At 55.2% G+C, this 15,811-nt stretch overlaps 1 protein-coding gene across 1 annotated transcript in view; it reads left to right on the top strand.

Annotated features, from left to right (window-relative positions):
* Positions 1 to 15,811, top strand: part of LOC140206246 (protein numb homolog) — an 86,558-nt gene that overhangs the window by 30,356 nt on the left and 40,391 nt on the right. Inside the window, exon 2 of the mRNA XM_072274565.1 lies at positions 10,497 to 10,571. Coding sequence (XP_072130666.1) covers positions 10,497 to 10,571 — 75 coding nt within the window. The remainder of the gene's footprint in view (positions 1 to 10,496; positions 10,572 to 15,811) is intronic.

Here is a 15,811-nt window from a genome sequence, read left to right as displayed (position 1 = left end):
GGCTGAGCTCTGCCCTGCACACAACCTTTACAAATGACTTCCTTTTGCTTTGGGCTGCAGAGACTCTGAGAAAGGAGGGAGGAGCTTCCTCAGGCTCGACACTTACCCAGTCTGCTATTGGCCAATTCAGAGCCAGTCCTTTTCTGATTGGCTGAGGAAAGGCAGACCGGTGCAAGGATGGACATGTGAGTCAACCAATGAAAGAAACGTCTCATTCCCATGATAAGCATCTGGACCACGTGCTCCGGGAATCTGCTACCCAAAACAGCAGGATTTTTCAATACGAGGGAAGCGAAGCTCCCAGTCAAATGGGCTTCCTTTGGGCAATGGGTCTGACCGACAACCTGTACATCTACACTCAACTCATTTCCTCTCTCTCCTCTTCCACTCTATATTCTCTACAGACGTTGTACAGCCTACGGTGTCTCACCCCTCTTGGCACTTTCCCCCAGACTCCACTCTCAGCGGTCTCCCTGTCTCTACTGGCTAACCCCTCACTCTCCGCAGTCTACCCCCTCACTCTCCGCAGTCTACCCCCTCACTCTCCGCAGTCTTCCCCCCTCACTCTCCGCAGTCTACCCCCTCACTCTCCGCAGTCTACCCCCTCACTCTCCGCAGTCTACCCCCTCACTCTCCGCAGTCTTCCCCCCTCACTCTCCGCAGTCTACCCCCTCACTCTCCGCAGTCTACCCCCTCACTCTCCGCAGTCTACCCCCTCACTCTCCGCAGTCTTCCCCTCACTCTCCGCAGTCTACCCCCTCACTCTCCGCAGTCTACCCCCTCACTCTCCGCAGTCTTCCCCCCTCACTCTCCGCAGTCTACCCCCTCACTCTCCGCAGTCTACCCCCTCACTCTCCGCAGTCTACCCCCTCACTCTCCGCAGTCTACCCCCTCACTCTCCGCAGTCTTCCCCCCTCACTCTCCGCAGTCTTCCCCCTCACTCTCCGCTGTCATCCCCCTCACTCTCCGCAGTCTACCCCCTCACTCTCCGCTGTCATCCCCCCTCACTCTCCGCAGTCTACCCCCTCACTCTCCGCAGTCTTCCCCCTCACTCTCCGCAGTCTACCCCCTCACTCTCCGCAGTCTTCCCCCTCACTCTCCGCTGTCTTCACCCCTCACTCTCCGCTGTCTTCACCCCTCACTCTCCGCAGTCTACCCCCTCACTCTCCGCAGTCTACCCCCTCACTCTCCGCAGTCTTCCCCCTCACTCTCCGCTGTCATCCCCCCTCACTCTCCGCAGTCTACCCCCTCACTCTCCGCAGTCTTCCCCCTCACTCTCCGCTGTCTTCACCCCTCACTCTCCGCAGTCTACCCCTCACTCTCCGCAGTCTTCACCCTCACTCTCCGCTGTCTTCACCCCTCACTCTCCGCAGTCTACCCCCTCACTCTCCGCAGTCTTCCCCCCTCACTCTCCGCAGTCTACCCCCTCACTCTCCGCAGTCTTCCCCCCTCACTCTCCGCAGTCTACCCCCTCACTCTCCGCAGTCTTCCCCCTCACTCTCCGCAGTCTTCCCCCCTCACTCTCCGCAGTCTACCCCCTCACTCTCCGCAGTCTTCCCCCCTCACTCTCCGCTGTCTTCCCCCCTCACTCTCCGCAGTCTACCCCCTCACTCTCCGCAGTCTACCCCCTCACTCTCCGCAGTCTTCCCCCCTCACTCTCCGCAGTCTACCCCCTCACTCTCCGCAGTCTTCCCCCCTCACTCTCCGCAGTCTACCCCCTCACTCTCCGCAGTCTACCCCCTCACTCTCCGCAGTCTTCCCCCCTCACTCTCCGCACTCTACCCCCTCACTCTCCGCAGTTTACCCCCTCACTCTCCGCAGTCTTCCCCCCTCACTCTCCGCACTCTACCCCCTCACTCTCCGCAGTCTACACCCTCACTGTCCGCAGTCTTCCCCGTTCACTCTCCGCAGTCTTCCCCCCTCACTCTCCGCAGTCTTCACCCCTAACTCTCCGCAGTCTTCACCCCTCACTCTCCGCTGTCTTCCCCCTCACTCTCCGCTGTCTTCACCCCCTCACTCTCCGCTGTCTTCCCCCTCACTCTCCGCTGTCTTCCCCCCTCACTCTCCGCTGTCATCCCCCTCACTCTCCGCTGTCATCCCCCTCACTCTCCGCTGTCATCCCCCTCACTCTCCGCTGTCTTCCCCCTCACTCTCCGCAGTCTTCCCCCTCACTCTCCGCAGTCTTCTCCATTCACTCTCTACTGTCTTCACCCCTCACTCTCTACAGTCTTCACCCCTCACTCTCTACAGTCTTCACCCCTCACTCTCCGCTGTCTTCCCCCCTCACTCTCCGCAGTCTACCCCCTCACTCTCCACACTCTACCCCCCTCACTGTCTGCAGTCTTCCCCCCTCACTCTCCGCAGTCTTCACCCCTCACTCTCCGCTGTCTTCCCCCTCACTCTCCGCTGTCTTCCCCCCTCACTCTCCGCAGTCTTCCCCCTCACTCTCCGCAGTCTTCCCCCTCACTCTCCGCTGTCATCCCCCTCACTCTCCGCTGTCATCCCCCTCACTCTCCGCTGTCATCCCCCTCACTCTCCGCTGTCATCCCCCTCACTCTCCGCAGTCTTCCCCCTCACTCTCCGCAGTCTTCTCCATTCACTCTCTACTGTCTTCACCCCTCACTCTCTACAGTCTTCACCCCTCACTCTCTACAGTCTTCACCCCTCACTCTCTGCTGTCTTCTCCCCTCACTCTCTGCAGTCTTCCCCCCCCTCACTCTCCACTGTCTTCACCCCTCACTCTCCACTGTCTTCCCCCCCTGACTCTCCTTGGTCTTCACCCTCACTCTCCTTGGTCTTCCCCCTCACTCTCCTTGGTCTTCCCCCTCACTCTCCGCTGTCTTCACCCCTCACTCTCCGCTGTCTTCACCCCTCACACTCCGCTGTCTTCACCTCTCACTCTCCGCTGTTTTCACCCCTCACTCTCCACTGTCTTCACCCCTCACTCTCCGCTGTCTTCACCCCTCATTCTCTGCTGACTTCACCCCTCACTCTCCGCAGACTTCACCCCTCACTCTCCACAGACTTCACCCCTCACTCTCCGCAGACTTCACCCCTCACTCTCCGCTGTCTTCCCCCTCACTCTCCGCTGTCTACCCCCCTCACTCTCCGCTGTCTTCCCCCTCACTCTCCGCTGTCTTCACCCCTCACTCTCTGCAGTCTTCTCCCCTCACTCTCCGCAGTCTTCTCCCCTCACTCTCCGCAGTCTTCTCCCCTCACTCTCCACTGTCTTCCCCCCTCACACTCTCCACTGTCTTCCCCCCCTGACTCTCCTTGGTCTTCACCCCTCACTCTCCGCTGTCTTCCTCTTCACTCTCCGCAGTCTTCCCCCCCCACTCTCCACTGTCTTCACCCCTCACTCTCCACTGTCTTCCCCCCCTGACTCTCCTTGGTCTTCCCCCTCACTCTCTTTGGTCTTCCCCCTCACTCTCCTTGGTCTTCCCCCTCACTGTCCGCTGTCTTCCCCCTCACTGTCCGCTGTCTTCCCCCCTCACTCTCCGCTGTCTTCCCCCTCACTCTCCGCTGTCTTCACCCCTCACTCTCCGCTGTCTTCACCCCTCACTCTCCGCGGTCTTCACCCCCCTCACTCTCCGCGGTCTTCACCCCCCTCACTCTCCGCTGTCTTCACCCCCTCACACTCTGCTGTCTTCACCCCCTCACTCTCCGCTGTCTTCACCCCCTCACTCTCCGCTGTTTTCACCCCTCACTCTCTGCAGTCTTCACCCCTCACACTCCGCTGTCTTCACCCCTCACTCTCCGCAGTCTTCACCCCTCACTCTCCGCTGTCTTCCCCCTCACTCTCCGCTGTCTTCCCCCTCACGCTCTGCTGTCTACCCCCCTCACTCTCCTTGGTCTTCCCCCTCACTCTCCACTGTCTTCAACCCCTCACTCTCCGCTGTCTTCACCCCTCACTCTCCGCTGTCTTCAACCCTCACTCTCCGCTGTCTTCCCCCCTCACTCTCCGCTGTCTTCCCCCCTCACTCTCCGCTGTCTTCCCCCCTCACTCTACGCTGTCTTCCCCCCTCACTCTCCGCTGTTTTCCCCCTCACGTTCCGCTGTCTTCACCCCTCACTCTCCGCTGTCTTCACCCCTCACTCTCTGCAGTCTTCACCCCTCACTCTCCGCTGTCTTCCCCCTCACTCTCCGCTGTCTTCACCCCCTCACTCTCTGCAGTCTTCACCCCTCACTCTCCGCTGTCTTCCCCCTCACTCTCCGCTGTCTTCCCCCCTCACTCTCCGCAGTCTTCCCCCTCACTCTCCGCTGTCATCCCCCTCACTCTCCGCTGTCATCCCCCTCACTCTCCGCTGTCATCCCCCTCACTCTCCGCTGTCTTCACCCCTCACTCTCTGCAGTCTTCTCCCCTCACTCTCCGCAGTCTTCTCCCCTCACTCTCTGCTGTCTTCCCTCACTCTCTGCAGTCTTCCCCCCCCTCACTCTCCGCTGTCTTCCCCCTCACTCTCCGCTGTCTACCCCCCTCACTCTCCTTGGTCTTCCCCCTCACTCTCCGCTGTCTTCACCCCTCACTCTCTGCAGTCTTCTCCCCTCACTCTCCGCAGTCTTCTCCCCTCACTCTCCGCAGTCTTCTCCCCTCACTCTCCACTGTCTTCCCCCCTCACACTCTCCACTGTCTTCCCCCCCTGACTCTCCTTGGTCTTCACCCCTCACTCTCCGCTGTCTTCCTCTTCACTCTCCGCAGTCTTCCCCCCCCACTCTCCACTGTCTTCACCCCTCACTCTCCACTGTCTTCCCCCCCTGACTCTCCTTGGTCTTCCCCCTCACTCTCTTTGGTCTTCCCCCTCACTCTCCTTGGTCTTCCCCCTCACTGTCCGCTGTCTTCCCCCTCACTGTCCGCTGTCTTCCCCCCTCACTCTCCGCTGTCTTTCCCCTCACTCTCCGCTGTCTTCACCCCTCACTCTCCGCTGTCTTCACCCCTCACTCTCCGCAGTCTTCACCCCCCTCACTCTCCGCGGTCTTCACCCCCCTCACTCTCCGCTGTCTTCACCCCCTCACACTCCGCTGCCTTCACCCCCTCACTCTCCGCTGTCTTCACCCCCTCACTCTCCGCTGTTTTCACCCCTCACTCTCTGCAGTCTTCACCCCTCACACTCCGCTGTCTTCACCCCTCACTCTCCGCAGTCTTCACCCCTCACTCTCCGCTGTCTTCCCCCTCACTCTCCGCTGTCTTCCCCCTCACGCTCTGCTGTCTACCCCCCTCACTCTCCGCTGTCTTCCCCCCTTACTCTCCGCTGTCTTCCCCCCTCACTCTACGCTGTCTTCCCCCCTCACTCTCCGCTGTTTTCCCCCTCACGTTCCGCTGTCTTCACCCCTCACTCTCCGCTGTCTTCACCCCTCACTCTCTGCAGTCTTCACCCCTCACTCTCCGCTGTCTTCCCCCTCACTCTCCGCTGTCTTCCCCCCTCACTCTCCGCAGTCTTCCCCCTCACTCTCCGCTGTCATCCCCCTCACTCTCCGCTGTCTTCACCCCTCACTCTCTGCAGTCTTCTCCCCTCACTCTCCGCAGTCTTCTCCCCTCACTCTCTGCTGTCTTCCCTCACTCTCTGCAGTCTTCCCCCCCCTCACACTCCGCGGTCTTCAACCCCTCACTCTCCGCTGTCTTCACCCCTCACTCTCCGCTGTCTTCAACCCTCACTCTCCGCTGTCTTCCCCCCTCACTCTCCGCTGTCTTCCCCCCTCACTCTCCGCTGTCTTCCCCCCTCACTCTACGCTGTCTTCCCCCCTCACTCTCCGCTGTCTTCCCCCTCACGTTCCGCTGTCTTCACCCCTCACTCTCCGCTGTCTTCACCCCTCACACTCTGCTGTCTTCACTCCTCACTCTCCGCTGTCTTCACCCTCTCTGCTGTTTTCACCCCTCACACTCCGCTGTCTTCACCTCTCACTCTCCGCTGTCTTCACCTCTCACTCTCTGCTGTCTTCACCGCTCACTCTCCGCAGACTTCACCCCTCACTCTCCACTGTCTTCCCCCCCTGACTCTCCTTGGTCTTCACCCCTCACTCTCCGCTGTCTTCCCCCTCACTCTCCGCTGTCTTCCTCTTCACTGTCCGCTGTCTTCCCCCTCACTGTCCACTGTCTTCCCCTCTCACTCTCCGCTGTCTTCCTCCTCACTCTCCGCTGTCTTCACCAGTCACTCTCCGCAGTCTACCCCCCTCACTCTCCGCAGTCTTCACCCCTCAATCTCCGCTGTCTTCACCCCCTCACTCTCCGCAGTCTTCCCCCCACTCTCCGCTGTCTTCACCCCTCACTCTCCGCTGTCTTCACCCCTCACTCTCCGCTGTCTTCACCCCTCACTCTCCGCTGTCTTCCCCCCTCACTCTCCGCTGTCTTTACCCCTCACTCTCCGCAGACTTCACCCCTCACTCTCCGCAGTCTTCCCCCCCCTCACTCTCCACTGTCTTCACCCCTCACTCTCCGCTGTCTTCCCCCCTCACTCTCCGCAGTCTACCCCCTCACTCTCCGCTGTCTTTACCCCTCACTCTCCACAGACTTCACCCCTCACTCTCCGCAGACTTCACCCCTCACTCTCCGCAGTCTTCCCCCCCCTCACTCTCCACTGTCTTCACCCCTCACTCTCCGCTGTCTTCACCCCTCACTCTCCGCAGTCTACCCCCTCACTCTCCGCTGTCTTTACCCCTCACTCTCCGCAGACTTCACCCCTCACTCTCCGCAGACTTCACCCCTCACTCTCCGCAGACTTCACCCCTCACTCTCCGCTGTCTTCCCCCCTCACTCTCCGCTGTCTACCCCCCTCACTCTGCGCTGTCTACCCCCTCACTCTCCGCAGTCTTCCCCCCTCACTCTCCGCAGTCTTCCCCCCCCTCACTCTCCACTGTCTTCCCCCCTCACTCTCCGCTGTCTTTACCCCTCACTCTCCGCAGTCTTCCCCCCCCTCACTCTCCGCAGTCTTCCCCCCTCACTCTCCACTGTCTTCACCCCTCACTCTCCGCTGTCTTCCCCCTCATTCTCCGCTGTCTTCCCTCTCATTCTCCGCAGTCTTCCCCCTCACTCTCCGCTGTCTACCCCGCTCACTCTCCGCTGTCTTCACTCCTCATTCTCCGCAGACTTCACCGCTCACTCTCCGCAGTCTTCACCCCTCACTCTCCGCTGTCTACCCCCCTCACTCTCCGCTGTCTTCCCTCATCACACTCCGCTGTCTTCACCCCTCACTCTCCGCAGACTTCACCCCTCACTCTCTGCAGTCCTCACCCTCACTCTCTGCTGTCTTCACCCCTCACACTCCGCTGTCTTCCCCCCTCACTCTCCTTGGTCTTTGCCCCTCACTGTCCGCTGTCTTCCCCGTCACTCTCCACGGTCTTCACCCCTCACCCTCCACAGTCTTCACCCGTCACTCTCCGCGGTCTTCACCCCTCACTCTCCGCGGTCTTCACCCGCACTCTGAGGGTCCCCCTGTGCTTTACCTTCTTCCTCCACTCTCCACCATCTCTCTCTCACTCATCGGTCTTCCCCATTCTCAGCCATCCACGACCCCCTCAGTCTCTGCCATTTCCCCTGCTCTCTGCAATCTTACCCCCCCCGCACTTCACAGCTTTCCCCCAGACCACCATACAACCCGCTCTCTGCCCTCTCCTCCCGCTGTCTGCAGTCTCCCCCTCTGTTGAGTTCTCCCCGCTCTGTGTCATTCCCCGCCCAGCTCTCTGTGTCTCCCCCTTCTCCCCCCACTCTACCCTCCCCACCCCTCATTCCAAGATTTACCAGCTCCGGTGCTGGTGTGCTGGCCCTCCAGGCCCCTCTGCTCCTCAGCCAAGCTCAGCCACGTTACTGTCTCCGACACGCAAGAGGCCAGGCAGCATCTGTAAAGAGAGGAATTCCTGCAGCTTGTTGGGCAGGCGAGCATTCACCAGGACTGGGAACAGGTGAAAAAAGCACAGGAAGAGGCCATTTGGCCCACTGATTCTGTACTAACCACCAACCTCCCATTTTCACCCACTTTTAAGTCTCCTCACTTCCCCCCTCCCTCGTCCATTCACCCACACAACAGGGGCAATTTAGAATATCCAGCCAACCCAACAACCCCCCCTCGCACGTCTGTGAGACGTAGGGGAAAACTGGGGCACCCACGGTCACGGGGAGAGTGGGAAAGCTCGGTACACGGCGGCCTCAGAGGCTCAGTTCGGACCAGGGTCCCTGGCGATGAGAGGCAGCGGTGGGCGCGGAGCGAGGTAGGATGGGGAGGGCTCTGAGGCAGGAGAAGTGAAATGGAGGAGGAGGAGGGACCAAGGGTGGGTCAGGAGGAGGCAGGAAGGCAATTGCCTCAGATTCTGAGGTGCTTTAGAGTGAAGATCCGTGATCATTGCTGTGACACAGGGTGAATGTATCCCCAGGGAGGGGAATAGAACACAACTTCCTCGCATGGGGAGTGGGAAACAGGGAGGGGAGGATCCTCACCAGAGGGGGAAGTGGGGTGCTCCCTCCCTTGGGCTGGGGACAATAGGGAAATCCCTCCCTCGAGGAGGGGGAATGCGGACCTTGTTCACTTAGGAGTGGTGATTGGGGACCTCCCTTCCTTGGGGAGGAGGCAATAGGGAGCTCCCTTCCTTGGGGTGGAGGGGGAATAGGGAGATCTCCCCCTCAGGGAGTGGGAACCTCCCTTTCTTGAGTTGGGGATAATAGGGAGCGATTATCTCCCCCAGGGAAGGTGGCAGGGTGATCCCTGTCTTGTGGGTGGGGGTTTATGGGGAGATCCCTCACTCAGACTGGGGTAATGTGGAGATCCCTCACTCAGAGTGGGATAATGTGGTGATCCCTCACTCGGGCGGGGGTAATGGGGAGATCCCTCACTCGGGATAGGGGTAATGGTGAGATCCCTTGCTCAGGGTGGGGGTAATGAGGAGATCCCTCTTCAGGGTGGGGGAAATGGGGAGATCTCTCCTCAGGGTGGGGGTAATGGGGAGATCCCTCACTCAGGATAGGGGATAATGGGCAGATCCCTCCTCAGGGTGGGGATAATGGGGAGATCCCTCCTCAGGGTGGGGGTAATGGGGAGATCCCTCACTCGGGATAGGGGGTAATGGGGAGATCCCTCCTCGGGGTGGGAGTAGTGGGGAGATCCCTCCAGGGTGGGGGTAATCGGGAGATCCCTCCCTGGGGTGGGTGTAATGAGGAATCCCTCCTCAGGGTATGGATCCAAGTTAAAGGAAGAGATTGGTTTAGGGGGAAGTTGCTAGGAAACAGGCCACTCTGCCTGACCGGTCCATGCTGGTGTTTATGCATCACTTGAGTCTTCTGCCACCTTCGAGACCGATCAGTGTGAAGCTTGATTCTGCTGCTCCTTCACCTGCCTCTCTGGGGCCCCCCTTAACTTCTCGCCTGCCTCCCGGAGGAGCTCACCCCAGACCCTCACTTCTGCTTGGGTGCAGGAACTTCTATTATGAGACCGGATAAAGAGATGGGGAGGAAGTGTGTGGGGATTTTAGGTGGGATTTGTGGGGAAAGGTCAAAGAGGGAGAGGAGGCTGATGCTAGCACAGAAGAGGGGCTGAATAGCTTGTTTTCAGAACAGTTATGTACTGGGGTTGGGAGGTAGAGTTTGGGGAGATGGTGATGTGGTCGACTGGACAATAACCTTGCCCCGTGCTGACACCCACATCCGCGCTTTGCCACTCTATGGCTCTCCCTGCCCCATGTTACAACCCTCGCTTTTGAAGGTGTAGGGTTAGCGTTAACCTCACCCAGCGCTGAGGCCCGGTAGAACAGCCCGAGGCTGTGAGGGGAGGGGCAGCGCTCTCCGCCTTCGCAGTCTAAAGTATCGCTCTTGCCTCATCCCCCTCCCACCCATCTCTCTGTGTGACTCGCCCGGGAGATGGAAAGGATGAAAAGTTCTGAAAATCTTCAGGAATGCAAGAAGGAAATAAGAAGCCATGAAACACGTGCAAAATTAATCCAATATCAGCACTCAAGTCTTTAGCCTTGTGACAATTAACTGCCTAATCCTCTTCCTCCTCTCCCGCTGTCTTCATCAGGTGCTCCACCCCTTCGCTGCTATTAGCTCATTCAGATGCTCATCAATTGGTTCAGGTTCTCATTCCTGGCTCTTCATTGGATCCATTCTCGTTCCTGGTTTCTCATTTGCTCCCTTGTGGTTGCCCATTGGCAGCTGAAATGTAAGCTAAATTCGCAAATATTTGATGAAATATCGATACAGAGCTCTCTAAAGCGGGATGTGGGGATGCAGGGAGCAGCATTTATGAGAGAGAGGCATCAATAATCCATTCAGAAACTTAGGGAGAACTCAGTCGCCAGGGAGTGGGAAGGATGGGGACCCTGCAGGACACAGATTGAGAGGAACACTAAAGGTTTGTGAGGAAGCGCAAGGGAGAGGGGAACAGATGGAGATCGTGTTGGGACAGACGAGAAACATTGGAGTGATAGTTGCAAGGAGCATAAATGCCGTCACGCATATAATGGGGCCAAATGGCCACTGCACATTCAATCCAGTGAAACTCCTGTTTGATGTTTTACAGGCAGGGAAGAAGTCGGTGAAAGCCATCTTATGGGTGTCGGCTGATGGTCTGAGAGTGGTGGACGATAAGACCAAGGTACAGTTACAGTCCTCCGAGACCCCAGGTGGTCCACACTCGCTCCGTGTGGTACAGCATAGACTGGGAACTGAAGAATTTAGATGCCTAGACTGTTGCTGTCATAGTCACATGACAGGGAAACCGGGTGTTCGACCCATCTGGTCTATACCAGGCAAGGGGTCCATTTAAGCCAGCTGCACTGCCTGCATTGGGCCTATCTCCCCGTAAGCCTTTCCTATCCGTGCAAGACCCGTAACAGTGTTGCTGAGCAGAGAGATCCTGGGGTCCAACCTCATAGCTCCTTGAAAGTGACTACACAGGTCAATAGGGTGGCTAAGAAGGTTTATGGAATACTTGTTTTTATTAGTCGAGGAATTGGGTTATAAACACATATAATAGCCGATATACGTTGATTGTAAAGTGACACTAGGCACAGGAGTGTGTGTACATAAGGTGCCAAGGCCCCAAGTTCTGCAGTACCTGAGACTAGGTGAGACTCCAAACGAGACAGAAATCCAAAATGCAACTGCAGACTGAACTAAAGTTGAGCAGACGGTGCAGCACCAAACCTGAGTTGAGGTGCTCTTTAAATATCCAGATCCCGGCACCAGACATGAGTGCCAGTCAGCGGAACCTTTAAAGGAGCTGCTGTCCATCCTCCGGAGAATCGGAGCGTCTAAACCCTGGAAACTAGCATTTCGGCTGTCTACTGTAACATTTCCCCTATAACTCCGGTCCTCAAGTCCCAGCTTGTTTCAGAACCTCTCGACCTGGGTCTGAACAGTTCTGCTGCACGAAGAGATCTCGGAATCCAAGTTCATAACTCCTTGAAAGTGGTTACACAGGTCGACAAGGTGGTTAAGAAGGCTTCTGGAATGCTTGCTTTTTATTCGTCGAGGCATTGAGTGCAAAGGTCAGGAGGTTATGTTGCAACTTTATAAAACCCTGGTTAGGCCACATCTGAAGTATCCACAGTTCTGGTCTCTACACTATTGAAGGACGTTGAGGCTTTGGAGAGGGTGCAGAAGAGGTTTACCAGGATGCTGCCTGGTTTGGAGGGCATGTGCTATCACGAGAGGCTGGACAAACTTGGGTTGTTTTCTCTGGAGCGTCGGAGACTGAGGGGAGATCTGACAGAGGTTTATAAGATTATGAGAGTCAGAGATATAGTTGACGGAGAGTATCTGTTTCCCAGGGTAGAAATGTCTAATACCAGAGGGCATGCATTGAGGGTGAGAGGGGGTAGGTTCAAAGGGGATGTGAGGGGTAAGTTTTTTACTCAGAGAGTAGTGGATGTCTGGAATGTGCTGCCTGGTCTGGTGGTAGAGGCAAATACATTAGAGGTTTTTAAGAGACATTTGGATAGGCACATGGATGTGAGGAAGATGGAGGGATATGGACACGGTGTAGGTAGGAGGGATTAGTGTTTGGGTGTTTTTGCTTTGCTCGTTCGCTGGCTTGACGCAACATTGTGGGCCAAATGGCCTGATTCTGTGCTGTACTCTTCCATGTTCTATGTTATATGGATAAAACAGGAAATGAATACACACCGGTCTTTGCTAATGAACAAATCTGCTTCATTGCAAACTTTTTTCAGACTGCAGCCTGTCTCACACAGTACCCTGTCTGATCCCTTTGCGTGGGAGGGAAGGGAGAATTAAATTGGGAAAGAGCTAAACGTGACTCCAACAAAAAAAGAATATCGATGTGGACGTTTTGCCAAGTCATTGTGGATTTGTGTGAGGTAGAGAACGAAGCCTTCACAAGGCCCTTTGAGACCTTGTGCACAGAGGACCTTCAGTAATGAGCCAGTTACCAAGGACCCTGTGCAGAATGTCAGCTGAAGGACGGTTCCTTGGGTATTTCAGAAAAACGAGCTTCAAACTCAAACCAGCTTCCTTGTTACTATTCACAGTAAGAACGTTCAGCGTTGAAGGGAATCAGGAGAGTGTGGTACTGTGCTAAAGTCTTCAGCACCCTAGACTTTTTATATAAATGTTGTTTTTGATGTTTATCTTTTGTCTTCTGCATTACTGTGTATCGGTAGAAAAGAGCAGGCCAAACATTTTCTTTTCCAGAATATTAAATGTTAGAGAATTTTTTGTATTTCATTAAAGGAAGTAACATATTAAATACCAGACCACATTTCAACTAAAAACTTGATTACTTTGTAGGTAGACAGTCAGAGTCTGCAGAAGAATTGTGGCAAGTTCTCCAAGATGCTTGGAACAGCCTACCAGCCAAATTTCGTATAAAACTGCACGGCAGTTTCACTAAGGGGAAAGGTGTGCGCCATGCGAGGCGGCAGCATGTCACAGTAGCTCTGTCCGTTTCTTTTAACGTTACTTAGCATGCTTCTTTCATTTCTGTACTGGCTGGCAATACTGTGAGATAACAATGGGCAGTCATCTCTTTAAGAACATTTTCACCATCTTTCTGGCTCTCAGGGTTTCTTTATTCCATTGAGTGCTTTGACTGCAGTAGTGGAGGCAATATTGTATAGACAAGGGAGCAGCTACTAGCAGCTGGAGAGCAACCTTTGTTTGCCCAGCAGAAGCTCGATATCTGGGCGAGCAGAGACGGAGATACCAAGGCTGCAGATCGGGTACAAAGTGGGCAACAAGAGACGGGGATATAAACCATATCTCCTGTCTATCATTATGGGGAACGTAAGGTCGCTGGCAAATAAAATGGAGGAACTAGCCGTACTCACGAGAACACAGAACGAGTATTGGGAATGCAGCGTTATGTGATTCGCAGAGACGTGGTTACATGAACAAATCCCGGATTTCATTGCTGGTATGAATAGGTTTTCAATGATATGAGCAGACAGTTAATCTACGGTGTGATAAGAGGAAGGGAGGTGGGCTTGCTGTGCTTGTGAACAGCAGATAGTGTAATCCCAGTCACATTTCCGTGAGAGCGAATCTGCAGTATGCTTGCTGTGAGTTTGCGTCTGTGTTATCTACCGCATGAGTTCAGCCACGCTGCATTGCCCGTTGTCTATATTCCACCTTCCCGATGCTGCGTGTTAGGTCATACACATACCATCGCGAGACTCCAGGCTCAACATCCCAATGCGTTCAGTGCAGTATGGGGAGACTTCAACCATGTTTCTCACTCGACAACCCCTCCCACCTTCAATCAGTTTGTCAAGTGTCATACAAGAGAAAATAAAACATTGGATCTCTCCTATGCAAATATTAAAGATGCATACAGCTCCACAGCTCTCCCCCACTTGGAAGATCAGATCACAACCTGGTTCACCTCACACCCTTGTATCAGCCCAAAGTACAACGGCTATTTATCACCAAGACAGTAAACAAATGGTCTCCAGAGGCCATCGAGGCCTTGCAGGGCTGCTTTGAGGTTACTGACTGGAATGTGCTTTGTGAACCATATGGGAGGACATTAACGGACTTACTGATTCCATCACTGGCTACATCAGCTTCTGTGTGGACACTGTAATACCAGCAAGGACTGTTCACTGCTTCCCAAACAACAAACCATGGGTCACCAGTGACCTAAAGGCTCTTCTCAACCAAAAAGAGAGCCTTTAGTCCAGGAGACAGGGAGGAATTGAAACGTGTGCAGAGGAAGCTAAAGGAGAAGATCAAGATGGCTAAAGCGGAATACAGGGAAGAGCTGGAGAACAAGCTTGGGCAGAGTAGCACACGAGAGGAGTGGAGAGGCATGAAGAACATCACTGGCTTCAATCAGCCAAGCTGTAGAGCCTCAAAAGCAGCCGTGAATGGGCTAATGAGTTAAACCAATTCTTCAATAGGTTTGATAATTGCTCTCCTGGTCACACCCCCCTCAGCACACCAGCTTAGGTGCCAAGGCACCCAATGATCCCTCAGCACTAATGCCTCCATTCCTCCCTCCTCCCCCTCCAGTTCAACACGTGGATGAACAACACAGGCTACCACTGTCTACACCCCCTCCTTGCCCTGCACCTACTATCTACACCTCCACATACCAACTGCTCTCGTCCCAATCTTTACCTCCCTCAGCCCCACCTTCCACCAAATGCCCAGTCAACCTTCACTGCTGAGTAGGTGAGAAGGGCTGTGGGGAAACTCAGACACAGCAATGCATTGAGACCAGATGGTGTGAAGCCCAGGGTGCTGGAGGAGTGTGCTGAGCAGCTGTGTGGAGTTCTCCAGTACATTATCAATCTCAGTCCAATAAGGGTCAACAGAAAGTCTTGAATGACTACTGTCCAGTGGCCTTGACCTTACACATCATGAAGACCCTAGAGAGGCTGGTCCTGGGTCACCTCTGATCAGCCTTCAATCCCTGGCTGTTTGCCCACCATGAGCACATTGGAGTCGACGATGCTGCCATCTACCTGCTGAACAGAGCCTACTCCCATTTGGATAAGCCGAGCAGCACTGTGAGGGTCATGGTTTTTGATTTCTCAAGTGTCTTTATTACCTTACAGCCCTCATTGCTGGGAGAAAAGCTCTGTTCAATGCAGATTGGCATTTCTATTGTATTCTGGATAACAGACTTCCTGACTGGCAGACCATAGTTTGTGCGGCTTCAGAGCTGTGTGTCAAACATAGCTCTAAGCAGCACTGGGACCCCACAGGGGACTGTACTGGCTCCCTTTCTGTTTACCCTGTATACCTCGGACTTTGGATACAGCAGTGAGTCATGTCAACTGCAGAAATTCTCTGATGACTCAACAATAGTTGGGTGTATAAAGGGAGGACAGGAGGGTGAATACAGAGCCCTGGTGGAGGACTTTGTCAAATGGTGCACTCTGAATCATCTGCAGTGCACCATCAGTAAGACAAAGGAGATGGTGATGGACTTTAGGAAGGTGAAGCCTCTGTTGCTCCCTGTTGTTACTGATGGTCAGGATGTGGATGTGGTGAGGACCTACACGTACCTGGGGGTGCACCTGGATGACAGACTTTGATTGGAGCACCAACGCAGAGGCTGTGTACAAGAAGGGCCAGAGTCATCTCTACTTCCTGAGGAGACTGAGATGCTTTGGATTATGGAGGCCTCTCATGTTCTACCAGTCTGTTGTCACCACTACAATCTTCTATGATGTGGTGTGCTGGGGCAATGGCAGCAACACGGAGTGATGCCAGCAGGCTCAAGAAACTGATTAGAAAGGCTGGACACACTGGAGGCTGTGGTAGAGCAAAGGACCCTACGGAAAATTCTGGCAATTCTGGACGATGTCTCTCACCCTCCACAGGCCACCTTGGCTGAACAGAGGAGCATTTTCCGTAATAGACTAC

This window comes from Mobula birostris, chromosome 12 (assembly GCF_030028105.1).
Source record: "Mobula birostris isolate sMobBir1 chromosome 12, sMobBir1.hap1, whole genome shotgun sequence".
NCBI lineage: Eukaryota > Metazoa > Chordata > Chondrichthyes > Myliobatiformes > Myliobatidae > Mobula > Mobula birostris.
This window is presented reverse-complemented; position numbering and strand designations above follow the sequence as displayed.